This window comes from Mesocricetus auratus, unplaced genomic scaffold (genome assembly GCF_017639785.1).
Source record: "Mesocricetus auratus isolate SY011 unplaced genomic scaffold, BCM_Maur_2.0 Super-Scaffold_100676, whole genome shotgun sequence".
NCBI classification, from domain to species: Eukaryota; Metazoa; Chordata; class Mammalia; order Rodentia; family Cricetidae; genus Mesocricetus; species Mesocricetus auratus.
In genome coordinates, this window is record NW_024429266.1 from 37,887,368 (window position 1) to 37,912,570 (window position 25,203).

The 25,203-nt window shown below is 43.8% G+C and overlaps 1 protein-coding gene and 1 long non-coding RNA gene across 2 annotated transcripts in view; one reads left to right on the forward strand and one right to left on the reverse strand.

The window, feature by feature from the left end:
- Positions 1 to 9,719: 9,719 nt before the first annotated feature.
- Positions 9,720 to 10,766, reverse strand: LOC121137249. The gene is made up of 2 exons (XR_005874492.1): positions 10,705 to 10,766; positions 9,720 to 10,071 (listed from the first exon to the last, which is right to left on the reverse strand). It is a non-coding gene; the product is annotated as an uncharacterized LOC121137249 (long non-coding RNA).
- A 131-nt stretch (positions 10,767 to 10,897) lies between these two features.
- Lamc1 (laminin subunit gamma 1) overlaps positions 10,898 to 25,203 on the forward strand; it is a 113,503-nt gene continuing 99,197 nt past the window's right edge. The window contains exon 1 of the mRNA XM_005071291.4: positions 10,898 to 11,724. Within this exon, the coding sequence (XP_005071348.1) occupies positions 11,313 to 11,724 (412 nt within the window). The 5' untranslated portion in view covers positions 10,898 to 11,312. The remainder of the gene's footprint in view (positions 11,725 to 25,203) is intronic.

Here is a 25,203-nt window from a genome sequence, read left to right on the forward strand (position 1 = left end):
GTTCTCTTACTTAAAGCCAAGAAATACCTAGACGGTACTTGTACCTCCCAAGTATATCTGGAGTTTGTCATGCTTCTTACATTTGGATTCTCTCCCCTCAAACAAACAAACAAACAAAAAACAAAACAAACAAACCTTTTTTGAGTCTGGAGAGATGCTCAGTGGTTCTGAGCACTAGCTGCTTTTGCAAATGACCTGGGTTAAAATGCTAGCACCCATGTGGCAGGTCAGAAGGATCTGACACCCTCTTCTGGTATCTTTGGAAAACAGGCCTGCATGTGGTACACAGACATACATACGCATACAATAAAAATAAATACATCTTTAAAAAACTGTGCAGTAGGCCGGGCTGTGGTGGCACACGCCTTTAACCCCAGCATTCGGGAGGCAGGAGGATCTCTGTGAGTTCAAGGTTCAAGACCAACCTGGTCTACAGAACTAGCTCCAGGATAGCTCCAAAGCCACAGAGAAACACTGTCTTGAAAAACCAAAAAAAAAAAAAAAATTGTACAGTGTTGGTCCTTGTACATACTATACTGGGCTCTAACTGAGCTCCAACCTACCCCTTTCATTTTACAATAAAAACCATGCACTTATTTATTTCATATGTATGTAAGGGCACAGGTGTCAGGGTCCTTGTGTGGAGTCAGAAGACAGCTTTGAGGGGCAGGTCCCTTCTTTCCCTTTGCGGGCTCTGGGCACTGAACTTAGGTTGTCAGGCTTGGATACATGTTCTTTTATCTGCTGAGGAGCCCTTTTTTTTTTTTTTTTTTCTTTTTTTTGTCTTTCGAGACAGGGTTTCTCTGTATTGTTTTGGAGGCTGTCCTGGAATTCACTCTGTAAACCAGGCTGGCCTCTCACTCACAGAGATCCACTTGCCTCTGCCTCCCAAGTGCTGGGATTAAAGGCGGCGCCACCAATGCCTGGTTTTGCTGTGCTGAGCCATTTTAAACTGTGTGTGTGTGTGTGTGTGTGTGTGTGTGTGTGTGTGTGTGTGTGTGTGTGTAAGGCAGAGGCTGAAGTCATTACTTATCTAATTAACCTCTTGTTATATTGAATCTCCCGCTATTGCTCTCTATCTTAGTTTTTGAGATAGGATCCTTCCCTGAGCCCAGAGTTCAGAGGGTGGGTGGACCAGCTGTCCAGCCAGCTCTGGAAATCTACCTGTCCCAACCCTGCACTGGGGATTAGGATACATACTACCTTGCCTGGCTTTTGACATGGGTTCTGAGGATCTGGACTCAGGCACTCACGTTGTGGGACAAAATTTTTCCTGGAAAGATGTAACACACACATTTACTCATCCCGGGTAGGGATCCCACAACAAACAGAAGTCCAGATACCACTGAAGTCTAACTTGGTAAACCAATGTGTTTTTTGGGGTTACTTACAGGGATACGGGTGAGGGGTTACTTACAGGAGCAGAAATGACTCAAAGACAGCCGCATCACCAAGGCCCATCCCAACACAGGTGACAGCTCACAAAAGCTGGGAACCTGGAGCACACTGCACAGCTTGCAGGCAGCTCAACAGGCTGGAGAGTGACCTCTCCAGGTGACTCAGTTGGTCTAAACCTCTTCCAGGTAGCTTGGCTGGTTTCTGCTTCTTCTGGGCAGCCAGTCTCGCCTCAGGATCTTCTTTGCCCCTCAGTTCTCTCTTCTGTCTGAGGGGACTCTCAGCTTTTATTGCTTGCTCAGGTAAGGAGGGGCCTAATGAACCTGGCTAGTTTCAGGGGCTTCCTAAAGCTATTTTGAGTTGCTTAACCATCCTGCTTAAAGAGATTCCTGCAGTATACAGAGTTTTAATCTCCAAAGAGAAACTGTTAGACAACACCTCATTAGTAGAGCAAGCACCTTACTCAGTGAGCCATCTCCCCAGCCCGTTTTAACAATTCTGTGTTGAGGATGGGACTTGCCATCTTCCTGCCACAGACTCTTGGTAGGTGGTATTGTAGGCACATGCCACTGTTTCCAGCTAGACATTCAGTTTTCTTGATTGAATTGTAAATTCTATTGACTTCCATAGAATTGAAAGTATGAGTTTTATTTTGAAATTTTGCTTCTCAAATTCATTTTTTTACAATTAAAAAAAATGTATGTGCATTGGTGTTTTGCCTGCATGAGGGTGTTGGGCACCCTGGAAGTGGAGTTACAGACAGCTGTGAGTTGCCATGTAGGGGCTGGGAATTGAACCTGGGTCCTCTGGAAGAGGAGTCAGTACTCTTAACCACTGAACCATCTCTCCAGTCCCAGATCTCCTCAATTTCTTAATCTCCAGATTCCTAACATTATATTCTATCTAAAGAGACCACTAGCAATGGTGATTGGAAGGTTCACAACAACTATTTTTTGTTTGTTTGTTTATTGGCAGGGTCTCACTTTGTCGCCCAGGCTGGTCATAAAATTACTTTTATAGATCAAGTTGGTCTAAAATCTGCAAATCCTCTTGCCTGAGCCTCCTGAGCCCTGGGATCACAGGCAGGAGGCACCACACGGGGCAGCCTGTTCAGAAAGATGGAGGAGACTTGCTTAGCAGACAGATACTGTCTGTACAGTCTGAATGGTGAGATGATGAATTACTCATACTTTTATGTCTCACAACTGATTAAGAAAAAAAAACCAAGTTAATTTCCAACACACATAGTCACAATTTCTGAGACATAGCAGGTTCACTTTGTGTCTCTGTAAAGCTGGACAGCAGTATTTTTTCTAATTCAAACAATTACATTGGTCTGTTTAGGCTGCTCTAACAAAACCATAGGTAGCTTCATCTACAGAAAGGTATCTTTTCATAGTTCTAAGCCTCTTATACCCACTCAAAACAAAACAAACAAATAAACAAACAAACAAACAAACAAACAAACCGAAACAAGGCAGCCCAACCAAAACCAAAGCCCAAAACCACAGCACCACATGGTTCCACAGGTTAAAAGTTAGGACCCAGACCCTGGGCCATTTGCCTCTTGTAGGCATCCCTGCTGCTTCCTCACCTGTGTGACCTGGTGAGAACCCCCTGCTGCTCCCTTACATGACAGACACAGAGGAAGCTAAATACTTGGTGTCTCTTCTTATTGAAATACCAATCCCAGCAGCCTAGAACCCACTCCCACACTTGGTAGTAATTACTACTCCTAAACTTTGTCTCCAAAAGTCACCTTCAGAGCTGGATGTCCAACATAGGCAGGAGGGTGGAGCCACAAAAATCCATTCGGTCATTAGCAATAATTTAAAAGGTTGTTTTGTTGATCATTTTGTTTATTGACACACTTCTGGCTTTTAAATTGTTGTTGATGAAGATGATGATGATGGTGGTGGTGATGATGATGATTGTGGTGATATCTTGTTTGTACTCTAAATAACACTTGCTTGAAGATCAGAGGGTAGAGCTAGCCACTAGCTAACCATAGAGGTCTGGAGGTTTGTCCAGATAGACAGGAAGTGAGATGGCTGGGCAAAGAGAGGAATACAGACAGGAGGAAACAGGAACTTGGTCTCTTTTCAGTCTGAGGATTTTGTAGAGGTAAGAGCTCTAGGGGCTGGCTGCTCTGCTTCTCTGATCTTTTAGCTTTCACCCTCTAATATCTGACTCCGGGTTTTTATTATTAAGACTGATTAGAACTCATGTTACAGATGATGATGATGGTGGTGGTGGTGATGATGGTGATGGTGGTGATGATTATGATGATGGTGGTGATGGTGGTGATGATGGTGATGGTGATGATGATGGTGATGATGGTGGTGATGGTGATGATGATGGTGGTGATGGTGGTGATGGTGGTGGTGTTGGTGATTGTGATTGTGATGGTGATGATGATGGTGATGGTGATGATGGTGGTGATGGTGATGGTGGTGATGATGGTGATGGTGGTGATGATGATGATGGTGATGGTGGTGATGATGGTGATGGTGGTGATGATGGTGATGGTGGTGAAGATGGTAGTGATGATGATAGTGATGATGGTGATGATAATGGTGATGGTGATGGTGGTAATGATGGTGATGGTGGTGATGATGATGATGGTAGTGATGATGATGGTGAGGATGGTGATGATAATGGTGATGGTGATGGTGGTAATGATGGTGATGGTGATGGTGGCGATGATGATGATGGTGGTGATGGTGGTGGTGGTGGTGGTGGTGGTGATTTTGATGGTGATGGTGATGATGATGGTGATGGTGATGATGGTGGTAGTGATGATGATGGTGATGGTGATGATGATGGTGATGGTGATGATGGTGGTGGTGGTGATGATGGTGATAGTGATGGTGATGGTGATGATGGTGGTGATGATGATGATGGTGGTGATGGTGGTGGTGGTGATGATGATAGTGATGGTGGTGATGGGTGGTGGTGGTAGTGATGGTGGTGATGGTGGTGGTGATGGTGATGATGAGGGGTCTGACACATAAGCATGTTTACCTGTAGAAGTCAGAGGACAACTTTGTGGAGCTGGCTCTCTTCTTCCACCTTCACTTGGGCTCCAGGATTGAGATCATGCCATCAAGCTGGTGCTTTTACCCGCTGATCTATCTTGACAGCCCCCAACTTCTGGCTTAAATAAGTTGAAAATTCTTTGATGCTTTCACACATGTATATGTTGTTTTTGCTCACTTTCATCCCTCCCCCATTACCTCTTTCATTTCATTCCTACTCGAACATCTTCTTCTCAGGGAGCTCCCTCACACCTGTATGTCTTGTTATTTCTGGTTTGTCTGTTGCTTTTTTTGTGTGTATGGAATCCACTGAGTTTGATTAGCATTGCTGGCATGATTGTGGATAGGGGCTTATTTACTGGAGCGTGGGCAATTTACCAGTGGCTGCACCCTGGAAAATAAGACTTCCTCTCCTCCAGCAACCATTAACTGCCAATGGCACCTCGGGACGGGGTGGACCCTCATGAACTCCTCTCTCATCCATCTATGGGAGTTGCCAGGTTTCAGTCCCCAGAGAGTGAGATGTATATATTCCCCTCTCATCAAGTCTTGCACTGGTTTTATTTCCTAAACTTCAGCCATCTGCTTTGACCTAGCTTCGACCTTGCTACATGGCCAAGAGCTTTGTGATTGTATAAGAGGGTTCCTCTGGAGGTGGTCACTTAGTTTTCAAACTCTGCAAAATTCCTTCTGCCCACTGGCCTTGAGTAGTGGTCATGCTGTATTCCCGCTTTATATGCTGCATCATTAACTTAGGAAAACTTCACAGATGTCAGTGAGTCCTTCCTATTTGTCTGTTTTTTTTTGTTTTTTTTTTTTTTTTACAGAGTGTTTCTGTGTTAGTGATCCAATACTTTCCTGAGGACAAGTGTTCTGGGGAACACCGTTTCTGGGGGAAACGGAGATGGTCTTCTTCATGTGGAACCGACACTCTATAATCCTTGTCTGTACAGCATATTTATAGAGTCCTTGAGTGCACAGCATTAAAGTTTAACTTCTAACTTTAATCATCTAGGTCATAGCCACAAGAGAAATAATATATGTACATAATTTAAGGTAAATTGAATTTTACCTCTCCCTCAGCTGATCTTATCTGTACGGGCATTTCTTTTTTCAAGAATACAAACCAAGTCTATAAGTGTATTTTAGGTAATGACATTTATCAATATTGCTATAGAGAGATTATTTCTATTACGTCTAAAACATATTTTAGATTTTAAACAGCTGAAAGAAAATTTGTGATCTTATTGATGTGCTAAATGTGTCAGCATCTCTGACAGAACTGAGACCTAAGTAAAGATTCGTCTGTGTCTCTAGCATGACCATGCATGGGAACTGATGTTTCACCCATGATATCTCGGTATTAGTTGCAAAGCAACTAATTAAGACAAAGACTCTATAGGCAAGTTGTCAGTGTTAGAGTTTCAGCTCTGCCACTTACTGGCCTCATGATCTTCCTATGCCTCCCTTCTCATCTATAAAACCAGATAATAGTAAAAAGGCACACATCCTAGGGTTGTTGGAGAGGTCAAATGAGATCATATTATATGGAGCATTAAAAACGCAAGCTTTACTAAATCACAAATAATAACCTTTCTTTCCATCTGTATAACTGCTTCTCATGTCTGACTGACTGGCGGCTGCCTGGCCAGTCCTGAGGTGTGCCCCTCTCTTTCTCCCTAGTTTGTCTTTCCCTATTTATTCTTTCTGCCCACCAGCCCTGCCAATCTCTCTACTGTCTAGTTATTGGCCGTTCAGCTTTTTATGAGACCAGTCAGGTGCCTTAGGCAGGCAAGGTGAAACAAATGCAGCACATCTTTACATAGTTAAACAAATACAGCATAAACACATTTTTTAAAGGCATAAGCACACTTTTTAAAAAAAATATTTTATTTATTTATTGTGTATACAGCCTTATGCCTGCATGCCAGCAGAGGGCATTCAAGGTGGTTGTGAGCCACCATGTGGTTGCCAGGAATTGAACTCAGGACCTCTGGAAGAACAGTCAGTGCTCTTAACCACTGACCCATCTCTCCAGCCCCAGCATAAACAAATTTAACACAACTTTATATTGTTAACTAAAGTAGCAGAAACTTACACAGTTATAAGTAATATTCCACAGCATAAACAAATGTAACACATCTTTACATAGTTAAATATTCCACAGCAGTGTTACTTATCCATTTCTCAATAACAATACTATGTATGACTAATTGTATAGTAAAGAGAACTGGAAAATCTCCAAATGTTTGGAAATTGAGCAACAAGTTTGTGAATGTCCTCTGGATCAAAGAAGAATTGTAACAGGAATCAGAAAACGTTTTCAGTTGATTAATACTAACAATGACAAGATCCAGGCCCAGGCACATCAGCACTTATGACACATAGCTGATGGAGTACTTACACATTCTTATTCTTTCTCCTTCTTTTCTCTTCTCTTCTCTTCTTTGTTTTTTCTTGAAGCAGCCCTAGCTGTCCTGGAATTTGATTTGTAAACCAACCAATCTGGTCTTGAACTCACAGAGATCCACCTGTCCCTGACTCCTGGATGCTGGAATCAAAGGCATGTGCCATGTCCTGCTAGAAGTTCTTATTCTTAAGTACTTGTGTTAAGGACTAAATAACCTAAATTAATTATCTAATATTCATATCTAGAACTTAGAATGGGCTTAAAACTGAAAATTAAAAAACAAAGAAATGATGACATAATACACACATAGTAAAGAAAAAAACTAAAGGCTTGTGATTTGAAATGACTAAGAAACCTGTATGACTAAGAAGCCTAAATGACTAAGTCTACTTATACAAGAGGAATCTGGTCTTTCTTTACCTGAGCCACACAAGCTTCTTAGCTTGTTATGCTGGGATTTGTATCAAGGACACAGGCAGAATATCTCCAAGCCTAACCCAAAATACCATGTGTAGTTACTGTGACTTTGAAGAGAAATTCTAGTACTTTTTCAGTATCACTTTAATTTCTACTCAGTTTAAATTCCTATTTGAAAACCTGGGAAACCTTGGCAGTGGAAAACAGTGCTTTATCTACCCTTATTGCTCTTATGACCTTTACCCAGCAGAAGGAAACCTCTGTGCACAGAGTGCCAGAAGGGCAGCTTTTGTCCTGTTTTACTTCTTACTTGGGGTCAGAGGTTACTTAACCTTGTGGCTTAGTTTCTTCAGTGCTACAGAGGCAATAACATCCTGTGCTCCAGAGAAAATTTGAAAAATGAAAATAATATACAAATGCAGGCTAACATCATCATATTATTACCACTAGTTGTTGTTGATGGTGACATCTCTAAGCATAAAGGACAAGGCAGATAGTATAATGTCCTTCAGTGTGGAGACAATAGAATTGGTGATGAGCTCAGAAAGAATAAAAAATGGGAAACTAAACACATTGGTAATTATAAAGGCTTAAAAACCTAACAAAGGTACAATCTTGAAAGGCAACACACACTTTAACATCTGTTGATTTTCCTGCTGCCTTTTAACCTACCCACTACTGGCAACAGCAACCTTTCCCAAGTGGCTTTGTCCCAGTGGGCTCATGATGGGCTATTGTTGTTCAGTTCGGGAGGGGAGGTCACGCCTGCAGGTTCACAGGTGGCTTAGCCATCGAGCATCCTCCGGTGAAGTTATCCAGATATATACTGGAAAGGACAAGTCTCTTATGCTTCAGGGTTTAACTGGGAGATAGAGGCTTTTGGTGGGTATCTAACGTGTATAGCCACATGCTTTCATCTTGCATAGCCACCGGCCTTGTTGCATGGAGTCACTGGTGACCAGGCATTAAGAGAATCTGAATTTCACAAACCTGAACTCAATTTTCTTTCATGTTTTCCCTCATAAATAGCATGTCTGTTTAGTATATAATGGAGTTTCAAAATACTTAAGAATGTGTGTTTAAAAGGGTAAGGCTCTGGAATCTTTTGACCAAAACCCAAAACAAACAGAAGGAGGAGGAGTAGAAGGAGAAGAAGAAGGAAGGAGGAAGAAGAGGAGGATGGAGGAGAAAGAGGAGGAGGAGCAGGAGGAGGAGGAAAGAAAGAACAAACTGTGTAACTTAGAGTAAATCTTATATGACGTTTTGAGGCAGGGCAGGTGGGACAGAGAGGTTCTCACTGGCCTGGAACCGAAGATTCTCTTGCCTTAACCTATAGTGGATGTTAGGAAATCACTCCAGTTAGATGCCATCAAATTTATTTTCGTATTAAATAGCAAATTTATTGATAACTGTGGTGCCTCCAGGTACTTCAAATACGGTATCATCCAGCATCCAGTGACCAGATTTCTCTTCAAAATTGTATTACAAAGTCTTTGGTTTATTTGAATCAATATTTACAAAATGATGACTGGCATGGAGGCTCATGCCTGCAATCTCAGCACTGAGGAGGCTGAGGCAGGAGAACTGATGTGGGAGCCAGACCAGCCTGGACTATGGAGTGGGACCCTGTCTCGTCCCCTCTCCCCACCCCACCTTGCCCCCCAAGTTCACACAATGAAACAAAGTAGCATCATCAAGCACATTGGTTGGATACAATTTGTTTTCTTTTAAGAAAAACCAATACTTTGTTACTTTAACATATTCCAATGAGCAGTAAAGAGGTGAATTCAAGATTCCTTCATGCACTGCACAAATAAGAGATAAGGTTCCTGTGATGAAATTACAGAGTAAATTACCATAAATAACAGTTTGAAATTAACTTTGGACATCAGAAGCCCAAAGAGAGCAATGAAAAGGACACACGCCAATTTATTTGGCATGCTTAATGAACTGAGACCTCACCCCCTCCAGGGATAAACTGATTTTTTTTCAGCCATCTAAAATGTTATTATAGCTCCCAGTTTTCTTTCCTTAAAGTTATAGGGGTAAAGCATACATAATCTCCACCATCTCATCAAATAAGGCAGGTGGATGCATTCCCAAGTAAGTTCAGTATTACAAGTTCTCTGGACAGTAACCCCTACCCATCACAGTAGCCCATTATCCTTAAGGCTGTCTTAATTAGGACTCATGGTCCTGACACTGATCCTATCATTACCTATCATTTACTTATTTCACTGTATCATATGCCCACTACTTCTATTTTTTAAAATTACATTTATTTATTTAGTTTTTTGTGTGTCTATGTATGTGGGCACTCAAGTGTCATGGTGTGGTTATGGATGTAGGTATGTGGTCCCTGGGGATTGAACTAAAGGCATCAGGCTTGGTGGCAGGTGCCTTACCTACTGAGCCTGCCATTTTGGAGATACCAATATTTTTAATCTTAAAAAGACTACTGAAGCCAAAATGGTATTTATTGTTATCACTGTATCATTAAGTCTGAAAGTTTTTTTAAAAATGCGTCTGGAGCGGCCACTTTGTGGGTCTGCTTTGCATCTTGGGTTGGGATTCCAGCAGTGGGCTTCCACGCCCCGCTCTCAACTGGATCATTTTCACAGCAACCTCCCTTCCCCTGTCTGCTTGTTCCATCAGCACTGTAGGTAGTTCTGATCTGGGACTAAAACTCATGATCTTTTGGCTCGGGCTCTGTGAACTGAGTCATTCTGGCACTGACAATATTCCGTGACTCAGCAGGTCCGAAAAGGAAGATGTCAGGATCCAGATAATTTCAAGTCTTTTAAAGGCAAGCTGGGAAACAGAAACAACACAGTGGAAGAATTTCAAAGCGAGTCTGCATGTCCAGAGGGAAAATGTCATTCCATTCCCAGCCTTCTCACTTCCTTCCTTGCCCGGGTAAATGACAGTTACACTTTAATTTAGAACAAGGAAATTACAAAACTGACTCCGAAGCTGAGATTGGACCCAGTCCCTTGTATACCCCGGGATCTCCTTAGAGGGGTTAAGCGCTACAGGAGGCATCCCGGGGACGTCTGGCGAGACCGAGGTCACACAGGCCTCGGTACCACTGCGGGTTCAGGCCCCAGCGCCGGGTAGTGGCTGATACCGTAAGGACTGACACCTGGTTGGGCCACGGTCCAAAACATCGTGAAGTCAAAAGACACATTCCGAACCACCTCCCGAACCCGCGTGGCTCTTTAAGAATCTCCTCCTAGTTCCGGATACCCTCCAGGACAAGATCCTCTTAGGACTAAGGACCAGGGGGAGGATTCCTGAAGGGTGCGGGATCTCCCCGGAGGCCCCTGCCCTCCCAGCATGCAACGCCCCGCGCCCTACACCCCCACGCCCCGCCTTCCTTCCTTCACTCACGCTCCCTCCCGCCCACCTGGGGGCCTCTCCCTGTTATACCCTCGCCCAGCCCACCTCTAGTCACGCCCATCCAGGAGCCCTCCTTCTTGCCCCGGCTCCTCTTCCATCCCGCGCCCCCTCCCTTTTGCTCCCGGTCCCGCCCACCTCGCGCCCCGCCCTCTCACTGCCCGCCCTGCCCATCTCACACCCCGCCCCCTCACTGCCCGCCCCGCCCACCTCCTCGGGCCCACCGCCCTCCAAGGCCGGAGCGCCAGTGGTTGCCCCTGCGGCCGCCGGGAGTCGCTGGGGAGGACGCGTAGGGCGGGGAGCGGCTCCCGGCCTTCGTGAGCTGCTGAGGAGGCCGGTCTTGGGTTTTCTCCTCCGCCAGATCCCACCCCACCCGGCAGACCCCACCCCCTGCTCCTTCCTCCTGGGGCGCGCTCTCGGGTGCGCGCTCGGAAGTCGGGGGTCGGCGCCCAGTGCGAGCTGCACACCGGGAAGCAGCGGAGGCAGCGCGGTCTTCGCCTAGGACGCCCACCCATCGGCTCCGCACCCGGTTCTCGGCCACCAAGCCCGGTCCACAGCCCGGCCTCGACCCGCAGCGGAGGAGCAGCCTCGAGGCACGCCGCTAGGCGAGAGCAGCGCGGCACCCCAGCCTTCGCCGAGGGCCCGAGCGTGGTGGGATGACGGGCGGCGGGCGGGCCGAGTTGGCCCTGCGGCCCCGGGGGCGGCTGTGGCCGCTGCTGGCTGTGCTGGCGGCTGCGGCGGGCTGTGTCCGGGCGGCCATGGACGAGTGCGCGGATGAGGGCGGCCGGCCGCAGCGCTGCATGCCCGAGTTTGTTAATGCCGCCTTCAATGTGACCGTGGTGGCTACCAACACGTGTGGGACTCCGCCCGAGGAGTACTGCGTGCAGACTGGGGTGACCGGAGTCACCAAGTCCTGTCACCTGTGCGACGCCGGCCAGCTCCACCTGCAGCACGGGGCAGCCTTCCTGACCGACTACAACAACCAGGCCGACACCACCTGGTGGCAAAGCCAGACCATGCTGGCCGGGGTGCAGTACCCCAACTCCATCAACCTCACGCTGCACCTGGGTAAGCGGTGACAGCCCTGTTCCCCACTACTTCTCGCTCACGGCCCAGCTCCGGGGCTGCTTCCATGGAGCCGCTGGTCTGGCCTGAGGGGCCTGTCCAGCCGCGTGCGGACGGTCTGCTCTCCAGCGTGGGCCACACACAGAAATTCCTTTCTCCAACTTCTAAAATTCATCTCGCTTTGAACATCCGGTGAGGGCCACCATGTCCCACGCTAGCATCTCTCTGTTTCTTACTCTTTCTGACCCAACTGGATTCTTACTCCATTGATTATTTTCTATTTCAGCATTCAGGGCTTTGGACCAACACCCCATTCGCCCCCCCCCCCAGAAGCGCTAATGAAACACCCATGCTGGCAGGACTATCACATCGCATGCTTGCGTTAGTCTTGAAGGTCTGCTTTAAACACTTGTCTTTAAAATGTTTAGTTGTCTCTCTCCGGGGTTGAGAATGATTGCTCTTAGCCTTGATAAGGGGATTGGACGGGAGCAAATGCCTTTACTGCCGGTATTGCCTATGTGTAATTAAAGTAGAAGTTTACCTTTAAAGTTACTGTTCTTTAGAGCTGTTCAGACTTAATTAAGAACTATTTCACTGCTAATCCTGGTAGACAGAAAACAAAAAGGTAATGAAGACGCTCGCTGTAATTGCCGGGCAGTTTTGTTCCGGTGTAAGTCTCAAAGGCACTCCTCGTTGTCTTCCCTTTTGCTTTGATCCAAGCAAGCGAGGAAACATGCATCATTTCAGAATTCAGGAAAGGGGTGTACAGTAGGAAACTTCATGGCAGAACCATGGATGGGAAAAGCTGTGATTCCCTGAATGGATCAAAATTCCTGTTTGATCTAGGAAAGTTTTTCTTTATTTTTGAGACATACAAGCCAACCGAAAAGTTCGTTACTGTGTTCAGTAGTGCAGTCTAACTGTGAGAAGCTGACTGTGGACCCTCCATCCCCATTGCATCGGAGCTCTTGATTTTACCAGTAGCTGGTACTGAGGAACTTCCAAAGAGAACAGACTGCCCCAAGCTCGTCCAAGCAGTTCTATAGAGCTAATAAAATCTGGGGTCTTTGGAAGGGACATTATATAGGCAAATGATTCTTAGATCATGGTTTCGTAGTTTTCTTTCCATTGCTCTCTAGCATACCAGCCATTATATCAGGATTTCAAAGCAGGAATACGACTTAGAGAAAGTGCCTTGAAAAGTGTAAATTATCCTGTGTGGAATAAGTTTTAGAAAAGCACTATTTAGTGCCTTTGTAGTAAACACCTTTTTATTTGTGGGTGAGTTACCAGGCAGATGGAACATTTTGAAAACAAGTTCACAAAATGGAACTGTGAGGCCTCTGCTTCTCAGTAACTAAAGAAATGGATGAGTTCGGGTTTTGTAGTGTCTTGGGACAGGCTCTTTCTGGAGTCAGTGGGAGGCAGACACTTGGGGCTTCCCAAGGTCTCAGAAGAAACTTTTAAGGGTCTTGAAAAAATTTTTTTAAGTTGCCTAAAATGAGTTTTGCAGTTTATGTCCAGTTATTTTTAACCTTTTACTTATTTTTTTCTGTTCAATTCTGAATTCCCTTGAAGTCTTGCTTAATCCATTTTCAGATTAAAAAAAAGAAAGAAAAAGAAAAGGCCTTGAAGGCTCCCAAGGGCCTGAGATGCAGTTGAAAAGTCCTGAACAATAGGCTGTCCTTCTTAGCCTTCCTCCTCCCCTAGGCAGAAGGAGCTGAGGTTGATTTCAGGTGATTGCAGAGGGATAGACTACTACTCCCTGGTAAATTCTCTGTTGCAGAGACAGTGTGCTAGGGTAGGAGAATAGCAGTCAGGTTAGTCAGATATATATACTTTGGGCCATGTTACTAACAAGGTCGAAGGGCTTTTTCACCTCATTAGGACTGCAGCATGACTTGATTTTACTGAAAATGTCTTCTGTTGGTTGCTAAGTGACATAAAACAGTGTTTCACTCTGGCTGTCCTGGATCTCACTCTGTAGACCAGGCTGACCTCTAACTCAGAGAGATCGGCTTGCCTCTGCTTCCTGAGTGCAGCCACGCCCAGCGGGTTTACTCTTAACAAAAAGATTTACAATATTTTCATAGCAGTATAGTTATTGTAAACGCATGTGCTTTACACGTTGTAGTTGGATAGTTTATGAAATCTTGAGTGAACATACAGTACTTGTTCTTGGGCTGGACATGATGTCCTGCAGGAAATGTGTGCGGTGGAGTAGGTGGGAGGGGAGAGCTTTATGTGTCATGTTTCTGGTTTCTGTCCCACCTCTTTCTTTTTTTTTTGTGACTGGGTGTATATGCATGCATGAATGCCGTGCTCAACAATTTAGGGCAGGTAGGCAAGGATTGACCTATCAGAGTGTTTTGATATTCAGCGTATTCACTCCAGTTACTCTGTGGGCTGTAGCTAACTAATTATTTCCCATGGAGTCAAGTACCATGACTGTTTTGTGCATCCATTAAATCTCCCATCCAGGTTCAAATTTCACATACCCTTAAACAAGTGGTGCATATTGTGCCTTGCCCCTCCAGAGCATGTGAAACTCCAGTTGGCAGTGTGGGAGAATCGGCCCAGACACCACTTTGCTAACCTTCCTTTTGATGTCGAACTCTCCTCACTGCAACACTTAGAAACGAATCGAGTCTAGGGTTAGGTGTGTTGCTGGAGCACTCTGGGAGGCTGACATAGGTGGGTTTTTGTGAGTTAAAGGCCAACTTGGTATACCTAGCAAGTTTCAAACCAGCCAGAGCTACGTAGTGAGACCCTGTCTCAAAACCAGAGAAAAACATTGTGAAGTCAGAGCACACGTAAGTAATTACAAGCAATGTACGCATTTTGGTGATGGTCATGAGTCACTTTTTTAGTATGAAAATGAAACATGACGAGACATATTCAAATAATACATAAAGCAATTTGTCTTTAGTTGCTAAGGTTCACAGCTAGGAGACCACCAATGATAGGCGCTCATACACCCTTCAGAAATGTTCATATACTAGATTGTATGATCATTTTAACTGGTACCTTTTTGGGGGAGGCTGAATCATATTTTGACATTCGACAGGTACAAATTAGATCCTTATAGCCAGTACCATCACTGTTACATTAGTAAAAAATGGAGGAAAACCAGCATGGATTCAGACAGCAGCCGTTACTTAACTTCCATATACAGTAACATAGTAGGGTTCAGGGCACCGCACATCTTGGATATGAAGAGTTAAAGTTGCTGTGAGAACCACAACTGTATTTTCTGCCTGTTGTGGAGAAAGTCTCAGGCACCCATTCCCAAAAAGTTCTATTTTGCGTTCAGCTTTCAGATACTTTTGAATAATGTGCATAGATTACTTAGTCGCTATTTAAAGTGTAACGTTTACATCAGATGATAATGTTAAAAGTGAGTTTTAGCAATATCTAGGGACTTGCTGAAGGTAGTACTGTAGCTGAGGATTTGATTTTTCTTAAGTAGCCCCTTTAGTTAATGCAATAATTATTGTGAATGGAAACTTGGCAGATGGGATTTTGATCTTGCAAAAAGGTAGCCTTTTCTCATTCTTAAAACAATTAAGTTAAGAAACTTTATATAAGCAGGCCAGTCAAAGTTTATGGAAGTTCCAAAGTTAGCATTGCAACCCAGTTTCCAAGCTCTTCATAAGTTTTTTTTAGGACATGCTTTAATCTGTATGAAATGTCTTGTGTGTATAAATCAGAATCAACACATAAGGTAACTTGGCCCTCCGATGAGTATGTATTAATGTTTAACACGAAACAAACAGCAAAGTTTCCTTTTCTCCTGGGAAAAATCTTTGTAATATGGGCTCTGACTATGTCAGGGAGTAGCTCAAGCTGGTGACTTCACTGTGGTATTTGTGTACCCTGAGGGGACACTATTTTAGTTTGTCTCACAAAGGCCTGATTTACATTTTGCAGGTTCCAACTTGAGAAGTTAAGGAGCTGTTCTTTAATGGCCAGTGGTTGAACAGTTTTATAAAAGTTGCTGTTGGCTATTTCCCTGCTCTACAGTTCATTGCTTTCTCTACAGATTCCTTCTCCCACCTTCCCAGGGCACCCAAAAGAAAGCACACACATTGGAGGAAAAGTTAGAGCTCTGAGGCACCCTCTCCATCAGTTTATCCTTGGTCACGTTGGCGTGGGAGTTGTAACGTTGGGTTATTTCAGTTCTAAATCCTTTTAGGAAGTCAGGTGTGCTTTTTATCATGTACCCCCCTCTGTGTGCATACATTCTCATGTTTCTGCCAGATATTCCACAAACATTTTTAAAATACCTAAAATGCATACCACAGTGCCTGATAGAAAGGTGTGGACGAGTGAAGGCCCTGTCCTAAGAGCTTAGTAAGTGGAGTTTAAAATTGTAGTGCTTTTTTTTTTAACCATATTATAGCGAGGGGGTGGTTATAATATTTTACAGTTTATAAAGCCTTCAGCTTGTCAGTGGTTAGATGTCTTGTAGCTCCATGAAGGCGGCCACGAGGCCCCTGCAGGTGTGATCCTAGAAGTCCTGCTGCAGGTAAGTCTTTGACTCCTTAGAGAGTGGACTGATCTCTGTAGGTTATAGTTTCTCTAGCAAATCTCTTAAAAGAGTGTCTGGTTTATTCCTTTAAAATAAAAGCTCACATGGCTCAGAGATGCCTGACTACTTTGGATTTCTTCCTTGATTTTCCATAGGCTGTTGTTCCTTTTTAATTTACATCCCCAAATTCTTATCATCTCACACTACTTACGGCCCCTGAAGGAACATCTCTTAGTACCAAGCCTTCACTTACTGTTTGCAAATTTAAAGTTGTGTTTTAGGTTAGCTCTTTCTTCTGATCCAGTGACCTGGATAAGATTAATGTGGGATGACTGGATGGAGCCATGTTTAAATTTACTTCTTACTGTTTTGCCCAGCTCAAAGAGAACCAATGTGGACACTCATTGAATTTCATCTGATTATTGCCACATCTTGACAAATTGGTTTCAGCCTCCCATTTTGCTCCTTATATAGATGTCTTTCAATTTACAATGGGGTTATACCCTTAATAAAGCCTTTGCAACTTGAAAATATTATAACTTGAAAGCGCATCTAGCTTCCTGGGCATCATACCTAGCCAAGTATCCTGAGAGTAGCTGTTGATGCTCGTGGTTGAGTAGCGTCATGGTTCTTTGTTCCCTCCTGGTGTTGGCTGAGAGTACTGAATTAGTTGTAACCCAGGAATAGATCAAGTCAAAACCCAAAGACTGCTGTCTACTAAATGTTCATCTGTTATTCCTCATTGTAAACTCAAAAAGACCTCAGTCAACCCATCAGGAATTGGGAACAATCAGTATTGGAGTCTCCATATTTCAGAATGATCAGGTGATCTAAAAATGTGTATCTTATCTCTAATTTCTTAGTGAAAAGTTCCTCAGTGGCTCCTTAGGCTTTCTGGTAAGATGGCCAAAGCCTTTGTCCTAGTGGGCCAGGAGCTATAGGCTCTGAACGTTTTCAACAAGTAGGGTTATCTTTTATCACTTCTGTGCACAAAGGGTTGTCCTTTGGTTTGGGACACTTCTCCCAGATGTCAGTCACTCAGGCAGGCAGAAGTCCTTTCTCTTTCTCTCCCATCTCTGTCCCCATTTACTGGCCTGAGTTACACCTTTTCATAAACTGTCCTGTCAGAATCTGTCGTCATATGCTACCATCTTTCCTGCCTTGTCCATTTCTGCCACAAGAACACATTGAAAGCTTTTGTGACTTTGTTTTGTTTTAGTTTGAGAAAGGGTCTGGTGATGTTGCTCAGGCTGTCCTGAAAGGCCTGGCCATAAGCTGTCTTCCTGTCTCAGCTTCAGAAGTAGTTGAGATCACAAGTGTGTGCCATTTCTGCCAGAGAAAGGTAAAGTCTTTGAAGGAGGTCTGGTACTTAGTCATCATTTAGTTAAGTACAATTAGCCCTTGTTAATTGCTTGCTGTACCTGAGCACTGTGAAAACTTCTGATGGATGGTGATTCCTAGGACCTATCCCTGGCCTCCTGCCTATCTGTTCTAGATGAAGGAATCTGTGTCCTTAGATTTGGGGCTAAGAAAACTATAGCTCTCTGACCTAAGTCTACCTCAGGCCTGCCATCTAGTTTTGTATGAACATTGAGCTATGAGTAACTTACACTTTTTATATTGGTTACAAATAATGTTGAAGGAATAATAATATTTTGTGACTTGAAAATTACATGAAATTCAAATCATAGTGTACACCAAGTTTTATTGGAGCAAAGTTAAGTTCATTTAATAACATTGTTTATGGCTATTTTTATTGCCACAGAGGCAGAGCTGAGTAGCTGGGACAGACTATATGTTCCTGTTTATAGATGCTGACATATTTACTGTCTGGCCCTCATTGAACAGTTTTGGTGACCTCCATTTATGTTACAATAAGTCTTAATTGAGAAATGCAAGTATAGAGAGGGTTGGCTTAACCATTTGGATGGAGCCTGGAGCTTTCATGCCGCCAGTGATTAGCAGTGTGTCTGGTAGTGTTCAGTAGGTGTTGGTGGAATGAATGAATGAATGATGGGCTGAATTGTGCATGCCCTAGAGAATTGCACATTAATTTCCAGCCTTCAGAGCAGTACGCTGAACTCTTGTGTGTTTTTATCAATGCCAATCTCTTTTCCCAAGCCTTGTGTCCGTGTAGCAACTGATCTGAAATGTGGCACGTAGTGATTTTATTTCTATAACCTTGAAAGTACGAAGGTATGGAGGTGATACAGGACTGAAAGAACGATGCCATTTGATTTTATCTTGGTTTTTGAGGCAGGATCTCACTCTGTATCCCAGGCTGACCGGAACTCACTGTGTAGTCTAGGCTGGCCTGTAACTTGCAGCAATCTTGCCTCTGCCCCTCTACTTCTGGAACTACAGATGTGAACTACTTCTGTGTCTGTCTTTTTTTTTTAAGTAAAAATTAAGACTATAATGTGACTTGAAGTCAGTAAGATTTTTATTTTATGTGTAAGAGTGCTAGGCTTGCATGTAAGTATCTCACAATATGTCTGTAGGAACCTCTGAAGGTCAGAAGATGGCATTGGATGCCCTGGACCTGGAATTACAAATAGTTATGGGCTGTCACATAGGTTCTGGGAACCATACCTTGCTCCTGGAAGAGCATCAAATGCTCTTAACTGCTGAACCATCTCCTCAGGCCCCAGTCTATGTAAACTTTTGTGAGAAAATTATTCATAAAATTTCACACGGAAATGTATATTTTTGAAATTGTATTAACTTTCTTTTTTTTAGAAATGGTCATAACCAGGTTTTAGCTAAAAATACATATGCACCTGTCTATTGCTGAAAAAGCTCCCTGTAGTGGGTTATCAGATCATCAACGGGAAAGGGTATGCGGCACTGTTTCACTTGCTTAAAGTGTATGCACCAGTTTGAGACTATTCAGTTGATGATGTTCACAGCTAGAAGATGAGCAGTCTGGGCTGTTGGGGTGATAGTCAGCAACTGAGTGCAGTCCTGTGTTGAAGTGGCCAGGCAGGTGGACAGTCATCCAGTTATCTGCTTAGAGCTAGCAGGAAGTAGGACAAAACCTGCCTTTGCTTACATCCAGTCCCCAGCTGGACTTAATTGGCGGCCCTACTGCTGTTCTCTGGGGTTTAGGGAGAAGTGTCAAAGTTTAGAGCAGAGCTGTGTGTTTGTTTTTACTGCTCAGAATTCCTGAGACTTAAAAATAAGGGATGAGCCTGTCTTATCTGAAATGGTCCATTTCAGTGTAGGGTTTCAGGATGGCTGTGCACCAGTGTTCTGTTGCCCTGTCTTGGTTGCTTGCCATGAGATTTGCAAGCAGCCCCTTCTGGGATTTGCAAGATGATAAAGTTAGATGCTTGTTCATTTGGGCTTAAAATCGACAGCTCGCCCAATAGAGGCCCCCAGAAGGCTTATTGGAGTCCATCTGCATTTCTTCCTGTGCAGTCGTCCAGGGGCCAGCCGAAAATAACTGGGCCCAGTCAGTCTGGTGTCCTCTCAGCTACATATTCATGACATAAAATAAAGCCACCATCTCTTTCTTGGACAATGCACACTCAGATCTCTTGTGGGAGGAGCACCTCTGGCAAAGCTGGGAGGTGAACGAGGGATGTGCTTTGTTTTCTTCTGAAACTTCAGGGCTTACAGTCCCTAGGCTCCCTCCTTTCATTTTTTGGTTTCCAGCTGTGAAATGCCTTCCTGCCTTCCTGTTGTACTGAGGGCAACACTGAATGACTGTTTTATTTCTCAGATTTTTATCTCATCTTTCTGTTTTGAAAAATTGGTGGAAAACTTGATTTTCAAAATAGGTCTTCTACATATTTCTCCCTCCTTCCCTTCCTCTTCTCCTTCCTTCTTGAGACAGGATGTTGCTATGTAGCCCCGGCTAGCTCAAACTCACTATGTAGCTACATAGCTCAGCCTGGCCTTAACATTGAAGCACTCTTCCTGCCCCAAGTTTCCAACTGCTTGTGATTACAGATGTGCTTTTACCAAATTGTAGCACATAATATATAGGTGATTTGTTTATGGAATTAGTCTGGTTTAAAATAAGCTAGCATAGGATTTGGGAGAGCTAACAGACATTTCTATTATTTTCTTTTTCTTCGTCTGGCAATTGCTAGCATCAATAGTTACTAACTAATAACTGTTGAGGGAACAAATGAACCAGCCAATTCAAATTGACTACCAACCAGCCTGTAACTTCAAGTTCCCAGGGAGTTGTTCTGAAGGCAAGCCTTGGAGGCAGAGCGCAGCAGGTGTGCAGGGTGAGGAGTCCTCTTGGTTTTCCTCATTTAAAGCAGGCTGTGATTTGGGTTGATGCTCTGGGTTGATGTAAAAGTTAAGATTGTGGTTGTTGATCCGAGTTTAGAGACCTTAAGGACATCTGTGTGATGTCTGCATTGGTCACACTGCCAAGGATTTATCTATCTATTTATCTATCTGTCTATCTGTCTGTCTGTCTGTCTATCTATCTATCTATCTATCTATCTATCTATCTATCTATCTATCTATAGATAATATGCTTTCTGATCCCAGGGCGAAAACTAGGTGCTCTGCACATGTTCTCTGCTGAGAAGTCTTCATCTTCATCTTCATCTTCATTCCTTTAATCTTTCCCAGGGAGTGGCTTGTCGTGGAGTCTGTTAGATATAATAAGTCCAAGCTTGAATTGTGTGACTTTCCTGGAGAAGCACATGAAGCTCTGTGGCATATTTCTATTCATATCAAGAGTTTCTCCCACTTAAAATGGCGGAACTTGTTGCTTTGGGTTTCTATTTGTTGGACAAAGACATTATTTAATGGCAGCCAGGGAGAAAAATTTTCATTCAAGGGCATTGTAATATGTAATGGATACTGAAGACACTTGCTCTACCCTGAGGGAATGTGTAATACATTTGAGGGGGTAAGACAAAAACATTCATCAACAGGAAAAGTGATTCAGTTGAACATTTTGCAGGTGCTAAGGAGTATCTGCAGAGCGCCTCAAGAGGTAAGGGAGAAGCCAGCCAGGGGAAGCTTCCTGGGTCTTGAAGAAAGCCAGTGGATATGAATGAAGGGCTTTCTAGGAAGGCTGAATTATTTGAACAAGTTCTAAAAATAATCAGGGAACTGTAAAGGCACTGCTCACCTTTTGTGCATGGTCTCTGGTTCATAGAGGAGAGGCAGACGATTGCTTCTTGGTCGTTCTGGCTAAAAGCAGGTGCAGATGGTGGTGTGGTGAACCCTGTGCTGGGTGCCCGAGTTTTTCACTCTCAAGAGCTGATGTCTGTGAAGAACCAGGAGAGATGATTCACGGCTTTTCTGTGGTCACGGGTGGGTGGAATCCTGAGCTGACCTGCTCTGCTTTGTGCCCCTGGCACTCTGCCAGCCGAGAGCAGACTTGGCACATGAGAGGTAGCAGACTATAGAGACCTTAAATTAGGCGAAGGACCAAGTAACTCACATCAGAGAGCTAAACCTGGTGTCTCTGAATTTGCTTGAAAAACTCTGGATTTGGATTTTCTGTTAAAAAAACAAAAGGAGGGTGTTGTACCTATTTGTAAAGGAGACTTTCTTAAAGGGGTAACTGTTAGGTTTGGAGTACTTTAACTAGTTGTGTAATATTTAGACTTATGGTGCTTGGAATGTCGAAGGAATTTATTGAATTTCAGAATGAGGCCCTGGGTTTTGTCAATGTCTACTGATAGGAAGGGGAAAGTATACCCTATGCTATTCTGAAGGGTGGTCAGTAAACTCTCATTATGCAGGGAAATGCCACCTTATCTGCTTCTTACCTTGGCCACAGCTCCTTTCTGGTTGCTGAATTGCTGAGTTGGTTCAGACTCTTCCCTTTATCTGACATCACCAAAGATAAGGCCTGAAGGCTGGTCGGTTGATCTCCAATTCTATTCTGTTTCTTCTCTGCTCCTAGTACATTCTGACCCTTCCGTGGTGGCTTTGTGTTTGTGTGTGTGTTACTCAAGTTTGTCTAGTAGGTCTAATGCACCTTTTTTTATTGACTGATAGAGAGGTAGCTGCTGTGACCCCAGGAACTTTCCTTTGTCAGCGTTTCCATCTTTCAGGTTCCGGAGCATGCCATTCACCTGGATTTCTGTATATGTAAATTTGCCAAGCAGTCAGCCTCCCTCTTTCTAATCTGTCCAGAGCATCACTGCACTAAGGCTCATTTAAAGGTTACTGTTCTGTTTTGGCTTTTATTTCTGAGACCGGGTCATAGTTCCCCGTTAGGACTTGTGTTTGCAATGGTTTTTTGTTCTGCTCCTGTCATAGTTTACTTCCACTTCTGGAATGTAAGATTCAAACAAACAAACAAACAAACAAACCCAACCGAGTCCCAAATACTTTTAACTAGGGCTTTCCATGAGCTGCCTGATGAATTTCCATGCTTCTGTCTCTGTCCCTTCCCTTTCTGCTTTCCTTACAGACCAACTTAGTCCCTGCCTTCTGTACTTGTGTGGCGAAGGGCTATACCACCGCATGAGAAGCACTGATGCTTTGATGAGTGTCCTTTCTTGCTGGGTAGGGTAGCACTCCTTGCTGCACGGGAGGGGGTGAGTGGTGGGTTTAAAAGCCCCCGCCCCAATTCTTCTTTTCTTCTCCCCAGTTGGTAAAATATAGATGCATAAACATGTTCTCTGGGGAAGTCCATCAACTTCTTTCAAAGAGAATGAAAATGTCCTACCTATTCCAAGAGAAGAGCTTAGAAAGGGTATAAGGACGTCATCAAATGAGTTGGCAGGGACTAGGAAGTAATAATTTCCCTGCCTTCAGCTCATATTTTAATTAAAGGCAGGAATAGTCTGCCTGCATGTTTCCAAAATCTGTGACCCATCTTAGGAATAATAAGCACCTTGGCAATGTAAAATTATTTGATTGATAGGGAATTTAAGTTTTATGGCCTTACTCTACAACATTTAGAACCTCAGTTTCTGGAATGTGAGCACATTTAGACTATGTGGCTATTGTGGTTTAAATATGTTTACCAAGTTCATGTGTTGGAAACCAACCCAGTCTACCAGTGTTGAAAGGGAGGTGGTTAGTTTACGAAGACCCGCTGTGAATGGCCTCCTGTCTTTGTGGAAGTAAGTTTGGCTCTTCCTGTCTTATTTATGCTCTTGCTATTTGATGCTTCCACTATATATTACAATCCACAGAGAAGCCCCTTACCAGGTAGGTGCCCAGCAGCCTTTGGGACATCTCAGCCTCGAGAACCATGAACCAAATAAATAATGAATCAAGAAAATGGATAACTAGAATAGCAATAGTGAAATTATGGAGTTCATGAAGAATATAGGTGAATTCTAAACATAGGTGTGGTAGTACTTGCCTGCATTCCAGTCACCTGGGCAGTGGAGGCAGGAGGATGTTCAGAGTCATCTTTGACAACATTGGGAACACAAGACTGAAACGACTACAAGAAAGTCCTCAGGGAAGGACTTTAAACTCTTAGGAAAATGCTTAGGCAGTCAGGCTGGCCTCGAACTTGCAGAGATTTGCCTGCCTCTGCCTCTCAAGTGCTGGGATTAAAGTTGTGCACCATCATGCCCAGATGATTTATTTTTTAATGCCAGATCATAATCTCATACAAGTACGAGTCCTGGAATTTTCCTTGCAGTGTCTGTTTTGGATGTGGGAAGAAGCTGCGGTCCAAGAATGAAAATTATGGGTATGGGATAGAGAGTGATTATGCACATTAGATGTTTTAGATCCTCCTCCTGGGAAAAATCTATTCAGGAGACTGCGTACCCCAGACTGACTTTGTAGAGAGTTCTATGCAGAGCTTGAATTTATAGTGAGTATTTTAGGTAAATGCATGTGATAGAAAATTCACTAGAGACTACAAATTCTTAGAATTTTACAGATTATGAAAGTTTGTGGAAACATCTGTAATGCAGCTGTGATAAAATTTGTTTACCAGAATTGCTTTAGAACTCAAGCCTGTTTATTGCTGTTGTCAGTGTTTTTACCACATGCCAAGAAATAAGTTAGCATTGAACTTTGGTGGACTTGGGAATCACTCTGGGAGTCATTCTGAGAAGACTTCAGTTTTAGGTCGCATCCATTGTAAAGCTGGGATGTCCTGGCCCCGATGGCATGGTGGATGCAGACCATGACTGATGACAAACCTTCCAGATGTCTGGAGAATGTGGACTTGTCTGTGCATCTGCCTGTATCTGTACTCCGGTTTTTACTCTCATCATAGCTGCCTTAGGGAGGGCATGAGGGCATGCTATTTAGATTGGGAAATAAAATAGATGTTAAAATTTTTGGAATCCTTTTAGTTGGTACCGACTTTTCTGTGAAAGAAAGGGGACGGAGACTCAGTTTTGGTCCCTTGAGGCGGACTGTGGGTGCGGTGTTGAGGACATGTAACTGGGGGCAGATTCATTCATGGGTCTAGAGATCTTCAGCTAGGAAACGGGCCTCCAGTGCCTCCGTCAGCAGCCTGTTAGCCATGCCTGACTAAGTAGATCTTGTTTTTGAAACTCACAGATAGCCTGGATCCCCACTGTCTTTTGGCCTTCTGATCATATGCAGCTGTTTTTGTTCGTACATCATTTTGGGTTGAACTGGTGGGTCCCTTCCTCAGTCCCTTTTATGGTGAATAATGGACACATGGAGCTTGAACACCCAAGCGTGTGGTTAATCAAACAGGAAGTCTCAAGGAAGCACAGTAACGTCAGACAAACAAAAGACAGGACAGGAGAGGCCATTCATGATTCTAGGCTTCAGACATCTACAGGGAAACAGCTGACAGCTTCAGACATGGGCACTCTGAAACTTGAAGTGGAGTGTTTTATGTGGGACTCCTCCATTTTTCTTGTGCATTGGAGACACTAAACCTTAATAAATTAGATAGAAATGAAGGTGGAGGAAAAAAAATCAAGAATGTGGCATTGTTGGCTTTCAAACAGGAAGACAGCTGTGGCTGGGGGTGACCGTAAGAGGCTGGGATTCGTCCTGACTAAACCAAC